At 39.7% G+C, this 23,897-nt stretch overlaps 2 protein-coding genes and 1 long non-coding RNA gene across 9 annotated transcripts in view; 2 read left to right on the forward strand and 1 right to left on the reverse strand.

Annotated features, from left to right (window-relative positions):
• Positions 1-6,284, forward strand: part of LOC135105812 (cell adhesion molecule Dscam1-like) — a 41,610-nt gene extending 35,326 nt beyond the window's left edge. For all 3 annotated transcript variants that reach the window (XM_064014391.1, XM_064014389.1, XM_064014392.1), the window contains one exon: positions 5,343-6,284. Coding sequence is in view for 2 of the 3 variants with exons in the window: in XM_064014389.1 (XP_063870459.1) it covers positions 5,343-5,394 (52 nt within the window). In the remaining variant the exon portion in view is untranslated. The remainder of the gene's footprint in view (positions 1-5,342) is intronic.
• LOC135105816 (uncharacterized) lies at positions 5,327-22,826 on the reverse strand. 3 transcript variants are annotated; one of them, XR_010271016.1, is made up of 7 exons: positions 22,686-22,826; positions 18,212-18,386; positions 15,400-15,537; positions 13,841-14,002; positions 11,469-11,580; positions 7,383-7,522; positions 5,327-5,505 (listed from the first exon to the last, which is right to left on the reverse strand). It is a non-coding gene; the product is annotated as an uncharacterized LOC135105816 (long non-coding RNA). The 3 variants fall into 3 exon arrangements; XR_010271014.1 differs by lacking the exon at positions 18,212-18,386 and having other exon boundaries at positions 22,686-22,824; XR_010271015.1 differs by lacking the exons at positions 5,327-5,505; positions 7,383-7,522; positions 18,212-18,386 and adding an exon at positions 9,235-9,672 and having other exon boundaries at positions 22,686-22,824.
• Positions 11,225-23,541, forward strand: LOC135105815 (uncharacterized). 3 transcript variants are annotated; one of them, XM_064014397.1, is made up of 7 exons: positions 11,235-11,392; positions 11,482-11,589; positions 12,084-12,173; positions 12,992-13,185; positions 15,406-15,546; positions 21,683-21,785; positions 22,595-23,541. In XM_064014397.1, the coding sequence occupies exons 1-7, from the start codon at positions 11,338-11,340 to the stop codon at positions 22,825-22,827; spliced, it is 924 nt and encodes a 307-aa protein (XP_063870467.1). In that variant the 5' UTR covers positions 11,235-11,337; the 3' UTR covers positions 22,828-23,541. The 3 variants fall into 3 exon arrangements, with proteins under 3 accessions (XP_063870469.1, XP_063870467.1, XP_063870468.1); XM_064014398.1 differs by having other exon boundaries at positions 12,995-13,185; XM_064014399.1 differs by lacking the exon at positions 15,406-15,546 and having other exon boundaries at positions 11,225-11,392.
• The last annotated feature ends 356 nt before the right edge of the window (positions 23,542-23,897 follow it).

The following is a 23,897-nucleotide window of genomic DNA, read 5'->3' on the forward strand; positions in this document are numbered from 1 at the left end:
AGCCCCTCTCACAGCTGCCACTCACTCTGGCCTGCACTAAAGGTCAGCTTCTTTAAGCTACCTCCTACATAGCTTAGTGGAGGCCACAAATATAACAAATCAGGCATCTGATCGTTGCCAGCAAGTATCGAATCTATGAGGTCACCACTCAGTTTAACCCACTAACTGAGAAGGGAGTATAACAAATGCTAATTCAATTATCCAAACTAGAAAGAACCAATGAGCCATATACTAGGGGATAGACAGTGTACGAGGCTCGTATCAGTATAGATGATGTACACACAGGGGGAGAGCAATATCCTGTTGGACAAACCACCCACAGTAATGAAACCAACCACTGTCCAAAAGAAATATTATGCACTCTGGCCAGATGACAGCATATTTACAATCTTTCAGAACATAGACTCCCATCTTCTATAAAACTGGTGGAAATCTGAAAAGAAAGTAGACAGCTGTAGCTGAGCTGAAATATTGTATAACTCTGGACGAGCATGACCACAAGCCAGGACCTTAGTACCATTTAACAAATATACACACACAATATTCACAACACTCATACACGCACAATATTCACAACACTCATACACGCACAATATTCACAACACTCAAACACATTTCAGATCCATAGCAAGAAGACTCTGCACTTAGGCAGACAGGTGGGAGAGGACTGGGCCTGTTCCTGTCACAATACTCAATACAATGACACAAATATGGTGGACAGCCAAACAATACAGATTGCAGGTGGAGTCACTTCTCTAGCCTGCAGGAGCAGCAGACACACAAGAGCCTTGACACAACCTTGAAATACAACTTAAGACTGTCCAAAATACTGGCCTCCTGTGGGGCTTTACAAGTATTCAATATGCAGTAGGGTATGCAACAACACAGTCATTATTATAATGTACAACTGCAATTACACACTAAAATTTCGATCAATATTTAATTGGAACTTGCCACTTGTGCAAGCACTGGGATTTAGATAAATATTTAATCACAATAACAAACCAAAAACTGGCAAGATGAACTTGCCATTTGTGTGAGCACTGAAATTTTAATAAAAATTCATTCGGAATAACAAACTTAACCAGCTTTGCGAGCAACTGCTCACCTATCTGGTGCTTGTCCCTTCCTCCCTTATATTCCTTTCGTCTTGTCTCAAACCTCCTTCCCTGTCACCTCCCCTCCCTGTTATCTGTCAAAGACAAGGGACTAGGGAGTGATACCTCGCTCTTTCTCCCCCTTGTTCATTTTACGTCATTTTTGTTTCAATCCTTTCTCACTTGTATATGTAATTCCACTTTCGTTCTCAATCAGTCTCATTCTCCAATTGTGGGGGTTTACTGTATGTATACACGTGATACCAACAATAAGTAAATGTGACCTATACTTGTCAAAGCGGTACAAAACTCGGGATTGTGTTATTTTATGGTTCCCTGGAACCAATTAATTTTTTTCCCATAGGTTCTTCAGTCACCATAATGCACATTTGCCATAATGAACGCTACACTTGAATGAATCATGTTTGTTGTTGTGTACCCTACTGTAATAATGCGGCATGCAGTAATCCCACCCATAGGTGTAAACTAATGTGTCCTTCCTATCACATGTTAAATAGGCCTCCTTGCACTGCATCTATCCTCTATGAGATCTAGTATGCTACTGGATTCTCCCACACTGCTCATGGGGAATGCATACAGGTGAAATCATGTGAAAGAGGAGTGGAGGGAAAGGGGGAGAACTGGTGGGAATGAGAGGCTTGCCTCCCACCCTGCTGGATGCTCCACTCACTACGGTGCTCTCCCTTCCAACAAAACATTTGTTTAAAAAATTCTATGGGCTTTATTTGAGGGGCTGGGTAAAAACAATTACACCATGGGAAAGAACAACTCTTCCTCTACATGTCCATGCAATTCTAACTCTCAAAAAGGACTGGGAATGCAGAGAATTGGGTGGGGAAGAAACACAATTTATTTAAGTCTTACTGTAACTTCTTGGTGCATTCCTTAACCTATCACTGACACATCTTTCTTCTTGCTGTCTCACTCTCTTTTTCCTTTCTTTTATCTTTCTCCTTCCTGCTTTGTTATTCTTCTCACTATCTTTATATCTTGCTGTGTGTAACAAAACATATTTGCATTTGCAAATTTCTCCTGATATCTGAAACATACACAAGTGAGGCTAATACAGTGAGAGTGATTGTTACAAATTAAAGCCCAGTATTAAGGAAATGTGTCAGCAGACTGGCATGAATAATTAAAGTTATTATACACTTCATGGTCTCCAAGTTAAGGTTTCGGAGAAGCGTGAGATGCCCCGCCACAAACATAAGAGGTGATAGCTCACATAAGGTGAGAATCAGAGCAAAATTACAACAAGACAGCTAAAGGAATTTGGCTTACATAAGGTGAGAATCAGAGCAAAATCACAAAATTACAACAAGACAGCTGAAGGAACAGAGTCCAGTGCTTTTCCCGGGTGTCAGTTTTTGTGGCTATCTCATGCACTCCTGATAGAAAAACTTGGAGACCATGTGGTGTGCTGTAACTTTGTTCATGTCAGTTTGCTGACATATTACCTTAGTCCTGGTCCTTAATTTGTGGCACTCAATCACTCTCAATGTATAACTTTACTTTATGTATCAGAGATATCATAAATAGTACCAAGCTACCAAATAACCATGTCCAACCTCAGCTGTAGATGTTGCTATTGTATTGTTGTTAACCGAGATTATTATTATTATTATTATTAATCTAATACCAACCATAGTGCATCTGGGGCATAGAAAAATAAAAATGGAGAAAGACTGGGAGGATTATGTAATGGATGAGTTGATGATTGAAAATAATATAATGAACATGTAAAGAGTATATATATAACTGAGAAGCAAAGCAGGTGGAGTGAAAGAATTATGTGGTTCAAGTAAGAATGTGGAAGACTGATGATTGTAAAAAGTATCAAGAAAAAAAAAGTACAATTTGAATTTACCAGTTGAAGGTAAAGGTTGGAAGGAAGTAAGGAGCAAGTAAGTTTTAAAGTTCGGAACAATTAGATGTTGGGAAGTTGGAAGGTACACAGGAGGCAGTGAAAGAGTGAGATCAGGGACTGAGAAAGGAGAATGGCAGTTGTTTGAATGTTGTGTGCTATGCAATAACACTTTGTAGTGAATGGTAAAGTAAATACAGTTGGTTGTATATATAAAAAAGGTGTATCCATATTGTTACTGCCAACAGCGGTACTGTCGGTTATGGAAGTAATGATGGAAGAAAGAGGTGTAAAGACAAAACAAACATGTATGCTAAATAACATGTTCTGTGTTATGAGAATTAGAGTGAAGTAGTATATTAAGTTCTGGTCTAATATATTAAGTTTTGGTGCTATGAAAGTTAAGTAAATGAGATATAATGAAACTGAGAATGAGTGGTGAAGATGTAAGGTAATTACATTGTGGTAGTGAGGATCGTGTTTGCTGGAAAAAGTGTGGACACAGCAGTAAAGCGAGATAAGGAGGGATGGTGACATACGGGAGTGGTGAACTATCACAGACCTATGGGTGAGATGGGCAGTAGGAATGAAAGCCCAGAGGGACGGATCCCTTTGTAATGCCACTGCGTTTGGGTGTGAGGCACCAAGGGCCAGTAGGGACGAAGCCCAGAGGGACAGATCCCTTCGTACTGCCACCACATTTGGGTGTGACTACTTGAGGAAAGATTGGACCACTACAATATAGATGCAGGTGTTGCTTGGTGACAGGCCTCCTTAAGACCCGAAATACGCGAGTTCCACCACATCTGTATTATGAGGGTCGGTTGCCCTAATTGTCATAATCCATGATTAGAGATGCATTATGGTGATACAGTATGTAATGGTTAGTAGTGCTACACACATCTTATGTTTATATTACGTTATTATGTATGTCTTCAGGTTTGACCAAATGCAGTAAATGATTTGTGTCACCGTGTGAGTCTAAAATCCTTTAGCTACCTTCGGGCAGCTACACATATGAAGTATGGCTGTAGAGTAAATATAAGATTCCATCTGGTGAAAGAAGTTGAGCTGGCAAAAGTTAATAAATAGCATACAGATGACAATTAGTGGTAGGAGACCAAAAACAGTTTCAAGTTCACAAAGAAATGCTTAGGAAGATGAGAAAATGCAAAAGATGTCGGTAAAAAGAAAAAGATAGAGCAGCATTAGTTAGGATGGTGTATACAAGGGATGAACAGAATGCATTTTAGGGGATATTTGTTGTAGGAATGTAGCAAGGAATGAATGTTACAATGAGTAAATAAAAATGAATACATCCCTCTCTCATTTCATCTCACCATATTTCAGATTGATGCTATGTTCAAGACAATGCTGACACACCACAGTTAGCCTATACAACTGTCACAAGTTGGGAGTGACTTGAAAAGATTTCAACTATGATTGACAAAATTCATGTTTGACGAAAGTTGTCAGTTGTACTCATAGTTGGGATCTTTTTCTTCACATAATTCCTAACTTTCAATCTGAGAGTGGTACCAAGGAGGCAGCACAGAATGTGACACCCATAGCATGAGCAAGTTAAATTTTGCACTCACCTCCCAACTTCATCCATGTCTTAAATACTTTACATATAGTGGGAAAATATTTTTAAGGATAAATAATAGCTATCAGGGTCTTCATAGTTATTATAGTGGTAAAATTGAACATATATTTCACCAGGGATTCAATATCTCAGTTGCTCCCTCTCATTTTTACCTTTAGATCTACATCTACCAAAGCAAGAGTCCTCAAAAGTAGCAGCAGACAAGTTAACTCATTCAAAAAATTTTAAAAAATAGTGAGAGGGAGCAGCCAAGAATTAAATTTCTGATTAGTGCTGATTGGACACATTTTACCATCTGAGCTGAGTATTGATTAGATCTAAGAGGATGTTGGTCAGTCAGCCTTGCCCATTGTGTCATTCCATTACAAGAGTTATTCATTACCTTACACTTATGACACTTGGTCTTCTTTGGTACACTCTCATATTTTAATACATTTTGCAATTTTAAACACTTCCAAGGTAATGAAAAGACATGAGAGCTGGGTATTTTAAAAACAAGGTACCTCCTGACATTTTCCAGTTGCTGGATACTTGCATAATGACAAATATTACAAAACATTTAAAATGATTTTTGGAAAGTTTCTTGCTTTGATAAAAATGAGAATTCCCAGGTGAATTTATAGCTAAAAATTCCCAGGTGAATTTATATCTAAAAATGTTTATGTATCCTTTGGTTTAGGATTTTTTCTGCATACAGCTATGTTGAAGGAAGAGCAGTAGACATACTAACTCTGTACATTTTGCCACATTCCAGACGGCCGGCCTTCCCTCCTCGACCCCCCACTGACTACAGCATCCACGTGTGATCCAGCTTGTCAGGTTTTGATCAGAGACAGGACAAGTTCACAGTACAGGTGCTGTGAATGTATCCACCCCTCCTCTGATCAAACTGCCAAACTTTACACACTTGTATAAACCTAAAAACAAATATTAAAGATTAGCCTGTAGTGAGGTTTTCAGTTAAATTTGTTGCTGGTTAGAATGAGGAGCTGGTGATTGGAGTAGATTTTGGGTATAGTATGTTGGAGTGTTTTTTTGGAGAAACCATTGTGATCCTGGGTCAGACCCCACTCAGAGCACTTCCCACACCACTGGCTTTTAGTGCTCATTATTTTCTTGACCAGGAATTCCAAACCCAGTGCTGAAGGTGAAGAGTCTAGTGCATGGGCATTATAGTATGAATTTTATACCTGCTGCATATCATTGTCATATCATTGTAGTGTGTGTGTGTGTGTGTGTATGTGTGTGAGACTATGTGTGCATGTGTTCACCTACAGCCATCTGCTGGTCACCCAGCCAGCTGTTACTTTACAGAAAAAGCTCAGAGCTCATAGTGACTGATCTTTGGGTAGGACTGAGATCACTCACACACCACATACCAGGACAGCAAGGTCACAACCTCTTGGGTTACATCCCATACCTACTTGCTGGTAGGTGGACAGGGACTACATGTTAAGAGGCTCGCCCATTTGCCTCACTGCCCCCTGGGACTCAAACCCAGGCCTTCTCTGTTGTGAGCCAAGTGTGTGTGTGTGTGTGTGTGTGTGTGTGTGTGTGTGTGTGTGTACATTTTTTCCGATGTAACATTGGCAAATATATCTTGGCCATCTCACTTGTTTATCAGTGACATGTGGGAAGTAGAAACTTGGGGTTCTGACCCATATGTGTTAAGGCCTAATAAATTATTGCTATCTGTGTCCTGATGTGTCAATCCAATCCTTGAGTTTGGACACTGATCACTACAAGTCTCCCATCCAGGATTTATACAAAATTTCTCACTGATGTGAGGAATGTGCTTCAGTATTGATGGCTGCAGTAATTGCAATAACTGTGCTTTTCCTGTCACTGGAATTATACCAGCAAGATTATTCTAGACTAACTAACAAACCCCCAGGATTGCCTGAATAAAGCATCTAAAAGCTTACATTTCATATTCACAGGTGTTCTTCACATCCTAGCCTCTGCATGATCTGAATACAAACAGTCATACTCAGTACCCATTTTAATATTCCTTCACACATGAGGCTTAATGTGTAACTGATCCAAATACTCATGATTAATATTCATACTGGATACTTGTTTTAATATTATGGATTACTTGCACCTTTGTGGAATATTCATCCCAGTGCAAAGGAACATACTAAACAATTTACTCCTCTGGTCATGGACTATCCTAGATAATCATCAGGTAACTTCAGAATGTCAATAGGACAGCTATATATGCTTGCCATCCATTGATTTAAATTCAGACTTGCTTAATTGTTAGGCATAAAATATGCAGTGTTATCCATGACAACACTGAAACTTGGAAGTACTTCAGAGTGAGAGTAAGACGTAATGACTGTCTACTGTCAATTGTTTTTGTGGTAAAAGGACTTTGTTAACAAACAGCTCAAACAGAGATGAAATATCTGCATTACTTTACAGATGAAGCTATGTTAAGTAAAAGCTTAGCAGATAGAAGCCTGTTGTGTGCATCATTTAAAATTCATACCTTTGAATGAAGTCATTACCTCATTACAGTGGTGTCAAGAATGTAACTGGTGGTAACATAATGGACTCAAAACTTGAATTAAAATCCTGGCTTGGATGGATAGGATAAGTTATGATTTTCCTGTCCATCCAACAGCTAACAGTTAACATCTTCTGTAGCCTTTCTAAAGTCAGCTGATAATGATCAAGAATAAGAAAAGAAGATAAAGTGGAGGACTAAGTGAACTTTGTTCCTTTTCAAAAGGTTAAATATTAAACAAAACCACTTGGCAAAAGAAACACAAGTAATTGTAGTCCTTACCATTATGAGGACACTGGGGCAGGGTTGAAAGGGTAGATGAAGTAGATTTGAGCTGTACCCATTGTAATGGAAGCTCTAAGAAACTTGTATCACTTACGGGTTTTCTTGCTCTTTCTGCTTCTTCTCTCGTCTTCCAAATGCTGTGATTGGAAAGTTTACTCTCTAGTTGCTTCTTGAAAACTAGTTTAATGAATGTGCACATCATGATCCTCAACCAGAAGTGCATAAGACATATTTCCCAAAGGCATTGAAAAACATTTCTTTTAAGAATAAACAAGTGATGCAGATACTGTGGTGGATGCTGGCAGAACCACTCCACCTAAATACAAAAAAAAAACTATACATGTTTACTGCAAGATTAGATCTTCAAAATAATTAAAAAGTTTACCAAAACAATGATACTATGACAGTATACGGAATCCAGGAGAGGATTACAGATTTTCTCTGCATTGAAAGGAGAAATAGCCACCCATGAATGTGTGTGACAAAGGAATTACATACAATGAGGAAGGGGAGTAAGAAAGATGCAGGCAGGAGAAAGTAAACTGGGAAAAAAAAAAATTAAGATACACAATTTGCAAGAAACTGGAGTAGGCAGTAGAAGATTTTAATACAAAGGTCTTTCCTCTAATAATAGAAATCTCAAATGATGCACAACAGTTCTTACATGCTACTATTTGGCATATTTTGTTTAATCTACAAAGGAATGCAGCAATTGCATTTTTTTACTTCTCACTAACTAATTCTACAGCATCCACAAAAAAAAAAAAAAAGTATCTCAAGTGCAAAGTGATACTCAGAATTTACAATTACTGGCATTTAAGTCCCCACATGAGAACATTACCCATGCTGAAATGAATTGGTGAAATATTTACAACAGAGATTGAGCAACACCTCCATATCAACTTGTTTCACTCACACATCCCACTTATAAACAAAGAAGACTAGTGATACTTCTGCATCAGCTCATCCCAATTTTTTCATTCTGTATCTAATAATAAACCAGCTGAGGCAACCAGAGCAAGCTCTGCCAAACGTTGACCACTACTCCTCTCTTGGTTCTGCAGCCGTCACAAAGATAACTTGTATAGGTTCCTAGAATGCACCCGCGGCTACTTGCGGGGTAATTGTTCTATAGAAATAGAAAAATTACCAAGTGTAATTCTCCCTTTAGCCCTTTAAATTGCTCAGTGCGGCGTTGGTGAAGATGCAGTCCGAATTCACAATGTGACAACAGAGAAAGAATAAAACCAACTTGCTCCGCTCAAGTTTTCTTTCCTTCAGGATTATTTCGAAGCTCCCAAAGCTAAAGACCAGAGGGAGACGCATTAAAGAAAAGACCCACGCAACATTAATCCTCTGACAAGGGAGCCACAGGACGACTAATAAACATTGCTGGGGAGCACACACTGACAAGCGTCTGAAGCGTATGACCACTCATGAAATGTGCACGGGCACAATTAAGCACTAACATAGGAGAAAAAAAAGACACTATAAGGTGAATGAGGCACTCTAGTCAAGTACAGTCGGAGCACCAAAAGGGGAAGAAAGAAACCACCATGATGATTTGAGTGAGGAGCACTGCAGCAGTAAGTATACGAGAAGATCGAAACCCGAGCACATGACCCAAAGTGAACTATGTCTGCGTGCCTATGGGGAAAAAAAATAAAAATAAAAGAAACATACAAATCAACACGATCAGTTTCAGTCGCATACAAAGACAAAGAAAACGCCTTCTGGTTACTCACCATGAAGGAAATAACAGAGGCCACAGGTTCGTGTACCCAGGCGGCAGGAACAAAAAATGAGCGTAGTACAGCACGGCTCGAAGCTTTGGATTGGGTTGGGTGGCAGTGAGGTTTATAACAAGAGTGGAAACTACTTCGCTTCCCGTTTTCTTCTGGCAACTATGCAGTCTAAACTCGCTTAGACGTGGTAGTTTTATCATATCTGATCACGAGGATGTACCAAGGAGTACGTATCACTAATATAACGTGCTTGATCTCCAGGAGCAGTTAATTAAAATCAACCATTTTTGCTACTGATGACGCTACCAAGAGAGCAAAAATAAAAACACAGGTACCAATGGCTTAAATACTCGATGACTCCTCTTTCTATTGTACCATGGAGGCATAATGGGAGGAGTCGGTATGACGTCACGAATGAGAAGCCAACTCGCTATTGGCCCCGCTGTCTTCCATACCACCCTTTTAACGCAAAAAAAAACATTACCAGCCGAGTTTTTTTTTTTTCTTTTTTTTTACCATTGCTTCCAGGCCGCCCACCATATCTGTAACCACAAAAGACACTGAAATAGTGATGTAGTCCGTGCGACCAGGATTTAAACGGCAAATTATATATATATATATATATATATATATATATATATATATATATATATATATATATATATATATATATATATATATATATATATATATATATATATATATATATATATATATATATATATATATATATATATATATATATATATATATGAAGAAGAAGAAGAAGAAGAAGAAGAAGAAGAAGAAGAAGAAGAAGAAGAAGAAGAAGAAGAAGAAGAAGAAGAAGAAGAAGAAGAAGAAGAAGAAGAAGAAGAAGAAGAAGAAGAAGAAGAAGAAGAAGAAGAAGAAGAAGAAGAAGAAGAAGAAGAAGAAGAAGAAGAAGAAGAAGAAGAAGAAGAAGAAGAAGAAGAAGAAGAAGAAGAAGAAGAAGAAGAAGAAGAAGAAGAAGAAGAAGAAGAAGAAGAAGAAGAAGAAGAAGAAGAAGAAGAAGAAGAAGAAGAAGAAGAAGAAGAAGAAGAAGAAGAAGAAGAAGAAGAAGAAGAAGAAGAAGAAGAAGAAGAAGAAGAAGAAGAAGAAGAAGAAGAAGAAGAAGAAGAAGAAGAAGAAGAAGAAGAAGAAGAAGAAGAAGAAGAAGAAGAAGAAGAAGAAGAAGAAGAAGAAGAAGAAGAAGAAGAAGAAGAAGAAGAAGAAGAAGAAGAAGAAGAAGAAGAAGAAGAAGAAGAAGAAGAAGAAGAAGAAGAAGAAGAAGAAGAAGAAGAAGAAGAAGAAGAAGAAGAAGAAGAAGAAGAAGAAGAAGAAGAAGAAGAAGAAGAAGAAGAAGAAGAAGAAGAAGAAGAAGAAGAAGAAGAAGAAGAAGAAGAAGAAGAAGAAGAAGAAGAAGAAGAAGAAGAAGAAGAAGAAGAAGAAGAAGAAGAAGAAGAAGAAGAAGAAGAAGAAGAAGAAGAAGAAGAAGAAGAAGAAGAAGAAGAAGAAGAAGAAGAAGAAGAAGAAGAAGAAGAAGAAGAAGAAGAAGAAGAAGAAGAAGAAGAAGAAGAAGAAGAAGAAGAAGAAGAAGAAGATAGTAGTAGTAGTAGTAATAGTAGTAGTAGTAGTAGTAGTAGTAGTAGTATAGTAGTAGTAGTAGTAGTGCTGGAAGTGTAGTGGTGATGACAGTAGTAGTAGTAGTAGTATATAATGTCTTTTAGTGAGAATTTGGTCATTTTCTTTCATTCTTCCCAATCAAATACGTCTACGAAAGAATGAAACGGAGAAAATAATAAATAATAGCAGGAAATGCCTCTAGAATATAGTATGCACCGCAGGCTGGACAGATGGAGGGGTAGTAGGGGGATGGGGAAGGGATGAGTAATGCTGCATCCCAGACTAGACAGATGGAGGCCAAATGAAATCATCTATCATTCTATATAGAGTTTCCTATTTAAAATGTAAGATACATGTATAAATAAATAATTATCAGAAAAATATTCCTATTCGTGATGTAATTACAAATACAGTTACAAAAGAGGTATATTACACACACACGCACACACACACACACACACATACACACACACACCAGACATCCGGTCCACAGTTAATATCAGTGTGGTGCTAAGAGTGGTCAGGGTGCGGCAGTGTGAACCTCCGCCACTAGTGAAGACGTGGTTGACACAGGAGCGAAGGAGATGCAAAGTTCCCTGGTGCCTCTCTTCCTCCTCCTGGCCGCCAACACCCTCCCAGGCAAGGCTCGCAACACCTAACACCTTCCAATGCCTTAATTTCCCCACTACTTGTCGAGTTCGCTGAAGTAACCAACCTGTCTCCTCCAGGCGCAGGACTGGCAGCAGAGTACCACTTAAAATCTTGTGGGGAAGGCGGCGGATCCCTCATCGACCACGTCCTTTGTGATCCTGACCATCTGGTACAGCCTGTCAACCGTAAGTAAATGAACTGTAAGATTAAGATCTTAATTGATTAAATCTGAAATTGTTATCAGCACACACCTATCCAAGAGTTAGTGAAGGGACAAAACAGCCCGTTTGATGATGTTTACTAGTAGTTAGTGGGTAAGTATAAAAATTCACGCGGCTCTATTTCCTATTTTTTTTTCTTATTCTTACTCCCTTAGGTTAGGTTAGGTTAGGTGGAACGTATCACTGCCTTGTCCCACCCCAACATTACAAAATTCTTTTCCACTCGAATGAGGTCAACAACATGCAGATTTCTGGAAATTTCTCGCATGTTGTGTTGTGTTGTGATTTACTTTATTTTTAATAACTATATATATATATATATATATATATATATATATATATATATATATATATATATATATATATATATATATATATATATATATATATACACACACACACACACACACACACACACACACACACACACTCACTCTTATGCCTTTGGTGTACCCCAGGCCGGGTCGTTATCGAGGTACTGACAAGATGTGGGGAGAAAACCGGACACATGCCGCTGGTATTCCTGGCCGCCACTCTCCCCCATGACGGTAAAGCGCCTTGCAGCACCTCACCTTGCATCCATCTCGTTGCTCTTCCCTGTCTTCCCTGCCTTCCACGCCCCACCCGTAACTTCTTTCCCTCATGTCTCTCCTCTTTCCTTCACTGTCTTCTCTCTCGCTCTCGCTCATTATATCATTTTCCTACCCATCTTTTCTCTCAGTTTATTACTCTCCTGCCCATCCTTTTCTCTCAGTTTATTATCTCCTACTTTCTACTCCACCTTTCCCGCTTCCTTAGCCTCGCCACCGTTTCCAGGTCACCATTATTTGATTTACATACTCGTACTTGAAGTTTAGTGTCAACATTTAGTGTCAACATATGGCTTAAAGATGACGTTAAAACTGTATGCTCATTATGTATGTATAATTTTTCTTTTTCCTGCGTTTCTACAATTTCGATTTGTTTTTGTCTTTCACGGTTGGTTTATAACAAACAACTCTCTCTTGACTGTTCATATTTTCTTCCTTATCAACTCCCAGTTTCCTTCTATGTGATGATTAGCGAGGACGGCATTCTTAAAAATCTCGATTAGTTTTAACATGTTAGTGTTTTCATGATTCTGTTGATAGTTTAACTAGGATTATGCATCATTACTGAAATAGAAAGAAAAATAAAAAGAAAACATATGAAATCAGATTAATAATTTCTGCGGGCTCTGAAAACCGTCCTTATGAAAGACAAAATGCCTTAAAATACAGGTCCCGAAGCCGAATCACTCACTGTCGCCTGAAACCCTTCTCCTCACTTGTCTACTCACTTCACTCCTCGCAACAGCATCCTTTCCCTTACTGAGTCTTCATGCCAGCAGGTGACGCGAAGCCCACTACCACGCCTATCACCACTACCACTACTGGCACCAAACAGAGCAGTGGTGGTGGTGGTGAGGGAGATGGTGAGGGGTCGAGGGGCATTGCGCACCTGAAGGAATTGGTGGTGGCGGCAAACAACCTCACCACCACCCCCACCCCTGTCATCCTCCTGGTCGGCGTGAGGGAACAGGTAGGCGGGAATGACTGGTCTGTGGTTACTTAATTTAGTTCTACAGCGCCTGTGATGCTTCTCCCTCCTGACTGCCACCACTGTCTCAGTTGATGTTACTCCTACGACTACTGCTGCTGCAATTACGAATAAAGCTACTATTATTACTTTGATTTTCGTTATGACTGATGCCGCTGTTGTTGTTAATGTTTCTGCTGCCACTACTACTATAACAGCAACTACTGCTGTTGCCATAAACTGCTACTAATACTATACAACTACTATTGCTGTTGCAATAACAACAACAAAAACAGCACACGCAGAAACAACAGCAGCAACAACGAAATAAAAACAAACAAACAAGAATAAAATAAAGACAACAGTAGCAACGAAAATAAACAGAAAACATTAACAATCAAAACAACAGCAATGAAACTAAGAACAAAACAAAAAAAATATGAACTACAATAACTATTACTACTACTACTACTACTACTACTACTATTTCCACCATCATCACCACCACCACCACCACCACCACCATCACGGGTGAAGGGCGAACACAGATTATCTTCAGGAATTAATATTCCTAACTAGCTTCGACATCGGTTTGCCAATCCCTGCTCTACTGGCCATGAACCTTGTAAATATGATTTTCCTGTGGTTTAAGCCTTACCATAATGTATTGCTTTTTTTGTGTGCGAGTATTCGACGTAAATATGAGTTGAATGTGGAGGCTATGGTGGGTGAGGCGTTCGGTGGCATCGTGTCTGTCTCCATGCGGCGGTCCGGTGACCCTGCTCGGCGGGGGAAGTACGTTTTCCGTATCAAGAATATCCTGCGATAGAAAGCCAACTGCTTTTTATCTTCATGATAGTATATACCAGTCTGTCTCTGTTTATAAATCACTCTCTTTGTCTGTTTATAATGACCTCTATCTGTTCATAACAACTGTCGTTTGTTTATAACTGCCTTTGTTTGCTCATAACCTGTCTGATCATAAATCTCATAATAATAGCATTTGTTTCATATGACAACATTTGTCTATAATTGTCCTTTCCGGTTTCTCGTTGGTGATGAAGCAAATTTTTCTCTACGAACGTCACTAACATTTTCAACACACAATTTTTATACCGCAAGCAAAAGTTTACTGCTTCCAAGGTCAGATTATTGAATAACCCTTTTCCAATCCACTCACAATCTGCAAGGAACAACAATCTTAGCGAGCTTGTGAATAAGCTGCATTCTTTCACACACTCGCCAAGGTTCTTCAGGGAACTGACTGTTTAGAGAGACGAAACACGAAAGCCTTCTACAAAGAATGCTCATAATCTTCGTAACAGCTGAAGATTTTCCATACAGCAGTGATGAACAGTCGTAATCAAAAGTCAACTGACCCAAACTCACTTCCATATTGCTTTGCATTTCTTTCTCATTTCTCAATTAAGTCCTCTGATCTGATGACAGTCTCTTCAAACAGCCTATAAGTGATGGAATCTCAGCAAATCAAAGCACTTCAGATTGAGAGAAGGCAAAACAGTGCAAAATATTCATTGATTTGTGATCTTGACTCTGCAACACAACCAGCCCCAACTTATGCCCTGCTGGTGAAATAATAATTATATCATGAAGTCAGGAAATGATGATTGACACTCAGGAAGTGATTACGAGAGAGAGAGAGAGAGAGAGAGAGAGAGAGAGAGAGAGAGAGAGAGAGAGAGAGAGAGAGAGAGAGAGAGAGAGAGAGAGAGAGAGAGAGAGAGAGAGAGAGAAATTTTTTTTTTTTCGTATTACATTATATTTCTATGGAACCTGCTAGCACAGGTGGGTTGCGTGGAAAGACCTGAGTCTGGTCAAAGGTGGAAGTGATAATAACTCTTGGGAATATATTTAGAATAGTTCCATGATTATTTCATAGCTTTGAAAATCCTTAAAAGGGATGCTTTAACTTTTTACAGTAATTCATATTGGATTTAAAATGAAATTAACTTATTTTTAACCTTAAGATTCTCTGTGCGGATGTCACAATAACGCTTGCTTTGGAATCCTTCATAAGGAATTGAAGATACAATTTTAAGCTCGAGAACTCCTTCAAATGTCTGTGTAATCACGATCTTGTCCTTTTAGACTTCCTCGAGGTCGACGTAAGATACGATAAAATAAATTTGAACCTTCAGGAGTCCTTTTAAAGAAAGTCCAAGTTCCACAAGAGCATAAAGAATTTCCACAACTCACCGACAGATGGCGATGTGGTGGAGTGACTCTCTGAACGGGGTGCTGACGAATGCCACCATCCAGGAGGCCCAGCAAAACGCCAGCCATTTCAAGGACCACCAGCTCTTCATCGACGCCACGGTGCAGGTCGCCTGGTACCTGTGCCAGGTGAGACCATGAGCCATCGTCACTTTATTTTAAGTCAGGTCCGTCTCTCAAGAGGACTAAAGTTTTTAATTTTTTTTAACTTTCCTGGCTAGTAACATTGCATTCTTCAGTGTTGTATGTGGCCATTACCTTCGTACTTACTTTATTCATTTACTTCCTATTAAATTCCAACAGAAGACTGCGTGTCATTTGGAACGTAAGTGTGCTTAGGTGAGGTTAGGTTAGCTTGAAGCACAGATCTATTGCGGTAATAACGCATGCAACAATGAATATACGAATATGGTGCTACTTGACGGCCTTGCCTGCCACATTGAGGTTGTGGAGATCCTGAAAATGAACTAAACTTTACCCTCCTGACAATTCTTTCCTCTTTCATCCTTCCTTTTCTACCATACCGGCTACTTAGTTCCTCTCACCAACACTTCCCATGTTTGATTCCTCTGCCAGGTAACTTCCATTCTCTCTTAGTCTCTATCGTCACCAGTAACCTTCACAACCCTACGTATGCCTTAGGTGTTCCTTTACTCGGCTGTTTGTTACGCCAGCGGCATCGGTAAGGATTGGCAGGAACATAGGTCCTCTACCTTCAAAAAGCTCTAGTTGAAGAGGATTTAACGGTATTTTTACGGTTCTAGTGACAGATTAAAAAGATTTCTACATTATTAGCAGGAGCAGTAGTCTTGCGAACCTTACTAATCATCTCTGGTCTTGGAAAATACGTAGTCATAGTGAGAGCAAAGCGTTTCAGAATACGGGCCTTGTAAGTCACCAGTTTTCCCTACAGTTATTTCACCTTGAGGCACAGAAACAATATAAAAAACAAACAGCAGAAAGATAAATAGAAATTGTAGTTATGGGGAAATACGAATTAGTGCAGTAAATACCAGGATTGATAACAATACAATTACTACACAACAGTATACTTGACATTCGCATTGCACTGTACCAAACTGTAAACAGTTTTCATGAATCTACACTGAACAAGGATTCGGGATCATTAACGGAAAAAAAAAAAAAAAATCCATGAGAATCCGATTTATATTGTGGTGTCTCGGATACCTCCAGCAACTTTATCCAGAAGGAATCAGATATATGGAATATTATCATATGAGAAGAAAAACATGGAAAAACTAAATAAATATTGTACAAATTTTAGAAGAAAGGAGGAAAAGAAACATTGCTCTGGCAACCTTATCCAGAAGAAGAAAATCAGATATTAGGAAGATTATTATTTGATGAGAAAAAAAAAAATCTAAAATATCATACAAATTTTAGAAGGAGGAAAAGAACAACTACTCCAGTAACCTTATGAAGAAGGAATCAGATATTAGGAATATTATTATTTGCGGAAAAGAAGAGTAAGGAAGACATTATTACATGAGGGAAGCGCTGTTGCATAAAGGCATCTTCGCGACAAAAACCTGAACCGACTTATTATTTCTGTGGCCTTCGAAAGAAAAAAAAAAAAAAAAAATCCTTCGAAAGCAAGAAAAGAAAAGAAAAAGTCCTAATTTTCTTTATTCCTCCTCGACGATTTTTCATTGACGTAAATAACACACAAACATAATACAATGGAAATATGTGATAGTCAACAAGTGAAGGTTAAACTGTTTACACTTCACACTTTCGTCGTCCCTTATCAACATGTCCTCCGGTTGTCGTTCGTCGCGCCGGAGTTCACGGGAGCCTTGACGCGTTTGGTAACGTTGACAGTGCTTACAAAGAATAATGAAACAGAGGAACAGATGGATAAGAAATAATAAAATGAAAAGATAAAAATTACAATATCTAAATAGATAAACAGAAGAACAAAATGAATAGGTAAATGAATAAAAAAATAAAATTAATAAGTAAGAATAATATACTAAATTAATAAGTAAAATATAAAATAAATTAGATAAATAAATAAATAAATAAATATATAAATAAATATTAAAAAAAATGATAAAAATACATAGCACGTTCCGACCAAGATTAGACCACCGTATTTTTTCCACATGCACAGCAACACCAATAAAGGTAAAAAATATCAATCGTCAGTCTGGCAAGCGAGGTGTTGACGGAGGAGTGATGACGTAGTACGAGTATGCCTCGAGACAACACTAAGGACGCTATACTTTCTTGCCACTTCTCCCTCGCACATGAGAATATTCCGAAAGCCTTCTGCGCCGCAACTCCGCTATTTTCGAAAGGCTCCAGTTGAAGTTACATTGGTTTTTAAGTGTGTGCTGTTTTTTTTTTTTTTTTTTTACGGCTCTAGTGACAGATTAGCAACATTTCTACATTATTAAAAGGAGAAATAGTCCTGAAAACCTGCCTATTCATCTGTGACCTTTGAAAAACAGTCGTGTTAAGATCGCAAAAGGTTTCGGAATACGTGCCGGATAAGCGTCTTCACTCTCAATACCGGCGCCACATGACCCCGTTGTTGTGGCGAATTAAATCTGTCACTGAATCAAACTTTCCTAATAATAATAACGATAATGATGATAGTACTAATGGTAGTGGTACAGGTAGTGGTTGTGGTGATAATAGTAGTAGTAGTAGTAGTAGTAGTAACAGCAAAAACAAACAATAACAAACGATAATAAAGAAAATAACGAAATACAAAAACTAATCATACTACCATGCAATACAACCTAATAATAATAACAATAAGAATCACAATAACAGCAGTAAAGGCAATCGCAATATCAGCACTACAGTCTCAGTTGTTCTAGTAGTGGTGGCACAAAGGCTGAGTTTATCGCGCCACATCCTGCAAACGCTCACATCTTCCAGGATACAGTCACAGTTCTCGTCATTCCCAGTGGCAGTAGTAAGCTGCATCAGTATGACCTCTGGAATTTAGAGCACGAATTTCAAGTCTTCAAGTTTATTGACACTTAACATTTATTACACGGAAATCCATGAACGCTACTTTTAACCTTTTCCGTGTTAAACATACATTCTCCTCAATCACTGAACTTTTTCGACAACTGTTTTTTTTATATTTCCCTTAATCACCTACAGTTTTATTGGACATTTTTTTTTGTACTACAGTCTCTTGAATAGTTTTATAGCCAAGAAAAATAAATACTTTTTTTTGTGTGTCCATCCAAATAGATTTTAACAGTGCTCTGAATATTAACAAAAAATTACCATAGCATAAAATGGAACGGTTCTACATCTGATGCAGACCATGCCGCACTGATCTCAAGGATTCGATCTTGATCACCATGAGGACCAATGGTTTGGAGCAAGCATCCGTATTTTTACCTCTTTCACAGTTCTGACCATTCTTTATTCACATTCTGAACATGAAGAAAAATGGTTTGTAGAGATACAGAAAAAAAAGAAAAAAAAAGACGTTAATATATAATCTTTTCTCGGTAACAAAACTATTTCAAGGGCTGTATTACAAAAAAAAAAAAAAAATAATAATAGTACATGATTACTGAAAAAAAAAAAAAAAAAAATTCCCTGGCAGTAAAAGGTTAAACGTTAGGGCATCTTATCTCGACTATTTTTTTTTATACTTTTAACAGGCTGCAGTGGAGGCTATAATGTAGTGAGGTTTTCGAGTGTTTCCATGATTCTGCCGTTAGTTTTAACAAGGATTCGTCATCATCAATAAGAATACATTCTTAAGAAGACTAATAATTATCTCTGTGGCTTTTGAAAATTGCTATGATAGGAGCCAAAAGTGTTTAAAAATATGTGCCAAGTCCTTACAGATGAAACATGAAAAGTACGAGTTTGTATTACTAAGCCTATTTTTTTTTTTAATTAAGCACTTTAGATTCCCATTATGATTGTTTTCGAAGTCTATAGAGAAATTAGTTTTTCCCTCACGAATGTTTTAATCTCCATCAGTGGTGCAGAATCCTTGCTGAACTATCATTATTACCATGAAAACACCCTTGAAATCCCGTAAATGTAACTGAAGTGTGTTAGATTAATCGAGATAATGCGCCTAAATGTTCGATAATGCAGTCCTTGGTCGTGTGTTTGTATCCTAATCATTTCGCCTTCACGCGTGGCGGCAGTTCCATTAGCCGAGTGTAACGAGTCACGCAGTTCACAGCTCAACAAAAGATGGTGATCTGTAGTGGTGAAGAGACGATCTGGGTATTCTGACACCAAGTAGGTTAGATTGTCTGCTTTCGTCACTTTATAATGTCGCTTTCAGCATAAATACACAAAAATAATGAATGAATAAAGACAAAGAAAATGATGACGATAATAATAATAAATAGTAAATAGATAAGTAAATAAAAAGTGTCAATTCATGTATTTAACGTTTCTCTCTCTCTCTCTCTCTCTCTCTCTCTCTCTCTCTCTCTCTCTCTCTCTCTCTCTCTCTCTCTCTCTCCATGTCCTTTACCTTCTTCCTTCCCTTTCCATTCCGTTGCTTTCACGACAGTCACATACAGTTTACGGTTCCATACTGTTAAGTAAGAACGGTACTGGACCTCGTACGATTACTGTGCTCAACCTGTTCTCAATTTCTATACGGGAGCTTTTTACGCAAGTCTTCTTTCAAATGTTTATCTGTGGCTCTGTCCATCATTTTACTTACGCTCCTTTGAAAAAAAAAAAAAAGGAACGTTGAAATTCATCGAACTTTCTCTTTTGCAGAAAAAAAAAAAAAACTGAAAGCAGTGTTAAAACCCCGTCAATCTATTTAGGTAACTAACTACTCATACAAGCATTTACCTGTGGCTTTGCTCATTATTTTATTTACACTCCTTAAAAAAAAAAAAAAGCAACGTTAAAACTTATAAAACTTTTTCTTGTTTTGATATCGAAGCAGATGAGTATAGCGATGCCAAGGCTCACACTAACGCACGTTATTCCGAGGACAAGTGAAAGCGTCGCGAGTGAAGGTTGTACGAAGACCGAAGATAATCTACTACGCCTAAAAATCAACAACATACGAGTGTGGGAATGTCACGGCTTCTTGCAGGTGATCCCGGTGACCTACATGCAGACGGAAACACAACACCCGCCTGAACCTTCACCAAATGTCAGGAGTTGATGAGAGAGAGAGAGGGGGGGGGGAAGCTTGAGAAAAAAAATACCGATACAATTGTTCTTATGGTTATCACAGCGTTGTCAGCCTCTCTCCTCGATGCACTTTACGTCAATTGAGACAATGAAGGTTGGCTTATCTTCGTGCTTGGAGTTTGTGTGTGTGTGTGTGTGTGTGTGTGTGTGTGTGTGTGTGTGTGTGTGTGTGTGTGCGCGCGAGCCAGTCTCCGTATCTATAATTAAAGTCTAGTCTTTCCTTCAGTTGACGTACTCTGGTGCTATCATTTTTAGTGGATTTCTTTTACCTATAATGTGTTTGTGTATGTGTGTGTAAATCAGCATCTCTTAAAATGGGTATGCGATCCAAAAACTTAAAACACATAGTAACTGGAGCCAAATTAGTCACTTCCCCATTCAAACATTTACGTCCTTCACAAATCAAAACGTCCATCTCTCAACAATAATACGCAGCTATACAACTATCACGTACACGCAGAAAAGTGGTTGAATTAAAGTAAACTTTCCAGTGACCTTTACATAAACATTTTGCGGAGTCGTCGTTAAAAGTTTTTGCGGTGAAGGTCACGCGTTGCCTGACTGCGAGAGTGGCTCGTGGACGCGGCAGGTGGAAACTGCGAGAGTGGCTCGTGGACGCGGCAGGTGGAAACAAACTGCCTTGCTTCCCTTCACCTGGTGGCCCTCGTGTACCGGACTGTATGGCCGCAAGCAAGCATAATCAAGAGAAGCAGAAAAAAAAATACCGATGATTCTAAACAACAGGACCGCTAAGATAGTCCCGACTTCTTGAGTGGGCCTATCCCTTCCCACCTTCTGGCAAGCAACTCTCATGGCTTCCCCTAAAAATTATGATAATTACTACACAACTTAACATTAGCCAGCATAATCTAGCAAACCCTCAACTCATCAAACGGAGCGTAACCTAACCACCTCATCAAACAGAGCATAACCTAGCCTATCATAACCTAGTTTTCTTCGAAATGGCCCGCAAGAATATAAGAAAAAAAAAAATGCTGTCTGTTTGTTTGTGTGTCTGTATGTCTGTCTGTCACTGTCTTTATGTCTGTCTGTCTTTCTGTCTCATGTACTGTGGTTTCTCCTGCAGAGTTCTCAGGGCAGCGTTAGTTCATGGCCAGTGCGATACATCACCCTCACAGTCACCTGGATCGCCTTCACCGTCTGTTTTGCCGCTCTCCTGCTGGCCATAGGTGTGTGTGTGTGTGTGTGTGTGTGTGTGTCTTCATTAAATAATTTCATGAAGTTAGGTTTGCAGAGCTGTCACTCATCGATTACCTTCCGTCCTATCGAGTCACTACCACCTCCTATCACCAGGACGTCTCTACTCCACCACCTCCCATCACCGGCACGTCTCTCCTCCACCACCTCCTGTCACCAGCACATCTTTCCCCCACTACCTCCCATCACCAGCACGTCTCTCCTCCACCACCTCCCATCACCAGCACGCCACTCCCTCAGCACCTCCTATCACCAGCATGCCATTCCTCTAGTACTTCCCATCACCAGCACGCCACTCCCTCAGCACCTCCTATCACTAGCATACCATTCCTCCAGTACTTCCCATCACCACCACGCCACCCCCTAGCACCTCCCATCACCAGCACATCTCCACCACTTCCCGTCACCAGCGTAGCGCGTGCTCCGTTACGCTGGGGATGGCTGGGGGAGGATGGCGTCCTGCAGGCGTGGGTGAGTTTGCATCTCTCTCGAGGTCACATTTTTGTTGTTAGGCGTCTCTCACTGCTCCTGACAGGCACCACACAGCATCATCTTGCTATGCTAGTTACAGGGTAGGCTCATTCACTTTAATTTAGTTTGTCACTTTTTACCTCACAGTTCTTGGCATATGAAACACACACACACACACACACACACACACACAAATAAATAAATAAAAAAAAAAACACTAAATTGACACTATTCGCTTCCCTTAGCCTCAGTGAACCACATCAAAACTGGCTAGAAGTAATTTGCTCTTTTCTGTCCCTTCCTTTGCCAGCTGTGATACTGATCAAGGTTCGCATCCAGGCACAAAAAACCCGAGAAGAGAGGAACAGGGAAGAGGCAGGGCAGAGGACCAGCAGACTTACTTTTCCCAGAGCTTCGGATATTCACAACTGGAGCCACGCGTCCTTCAAATCAACGGGCCACGTCCTCCTCGGGACCACGGACATCGTGGCAGTGCCGCCACACGACTGCACATCCACGGACAACCTGCTGGAGAACTGCTGAGGTCGGGGCCTTGGTTGGGAGGCGTGAGTAGGTGTGAAGCAAGGAGGATCGAGTATCTTTCTTGGTTCGAAGCAGTGACGGTATAAGCTACCAAACCATCACTGAAACACTGATTACATGCTGACTATTTTATTACATTTAAGAAACGCACTCTTTGTATGAAGCAGATTAGGAAGAGTGGCTGTTGGTTGTAATGTTGTGGATTTTTGGTCTCTGTTACTCGTCGCAAGACTTGTAAGATGTCTGTCCTGCATGTCCGTGGCTGTGGCTGCACTACCAGAAGAGGGACTGGTGGTAGCATCTGGCAGGGAGATTGTAAAGAGAAGAGCTGAGCTTTTACGCTAAGACTGTAAGAAAGCTGCAACAGCAAGTGTGTGTGTGTGCGTGTGTGTGTGTGTGTGTGTGTGTTTCACCTACAGTGGTCTGCTGGTCACCCAGCCAGCCGTTCCCTTACGGAAAGAGCTCAGAGCTCATAGTGACCACTGACACACCACACACCGGGACAGCGAGGTCACAACCCCTCGGGTTACATTCCGTACCTACTTGCTGCTAGGTGAACAGGGTCTACACATTAAGAGACTCGCCCATTTACCTCGCCGCGCCCGGAATTCGAACCCGGGCCTTCTTGTTTGTGAGCCGAGCATGTGTGTGCGAGCACGCGCGCGCGTATCCTTACGGTTAAATGTATATAACAATAAACAAGTAAGAAACAGTGTTCCTATTTTGTTTTTCCCATGACATGGCAAATCAAACACCGAAAACTCCGCGTTTTGTTCATCGCCATCATTTTCTGAAGTGACGATAACAAGCGATGGAGGATCTCCGGAAGGGACCAGAGGTACTTTCATTTCTCGACTGCAGGGACATCCTCCTCCTCCTCCTCCTCCTCGTCCTTCTGAGTGAGGCTGCACCACACAATGCCGCAACGCCAAACACTTTGATCGCTCTTACCTCCATATATAATCAATCCGTTTTACGACAAAACGTAGAATGCAACCAAATGTGTTCTTACTGATGAATTGAAAAATCATAGTGTAACAGACAAGGAAGATCAATGATATTATGTCACT

This window comes from Scylla paramamosain, chromosome 12 (assembly GCF_035594125.1).
Source record: "Scylla paramamosain isolate STU-SP2022 chromosome 12, ASM3559412v1, whole genome shotgun sequence".
NCBI lineage: Eukaryota > Metazoa > Arthropoda > Malacostraca > Decapoda > Portunidae > Scylla > Scylla paramamosain.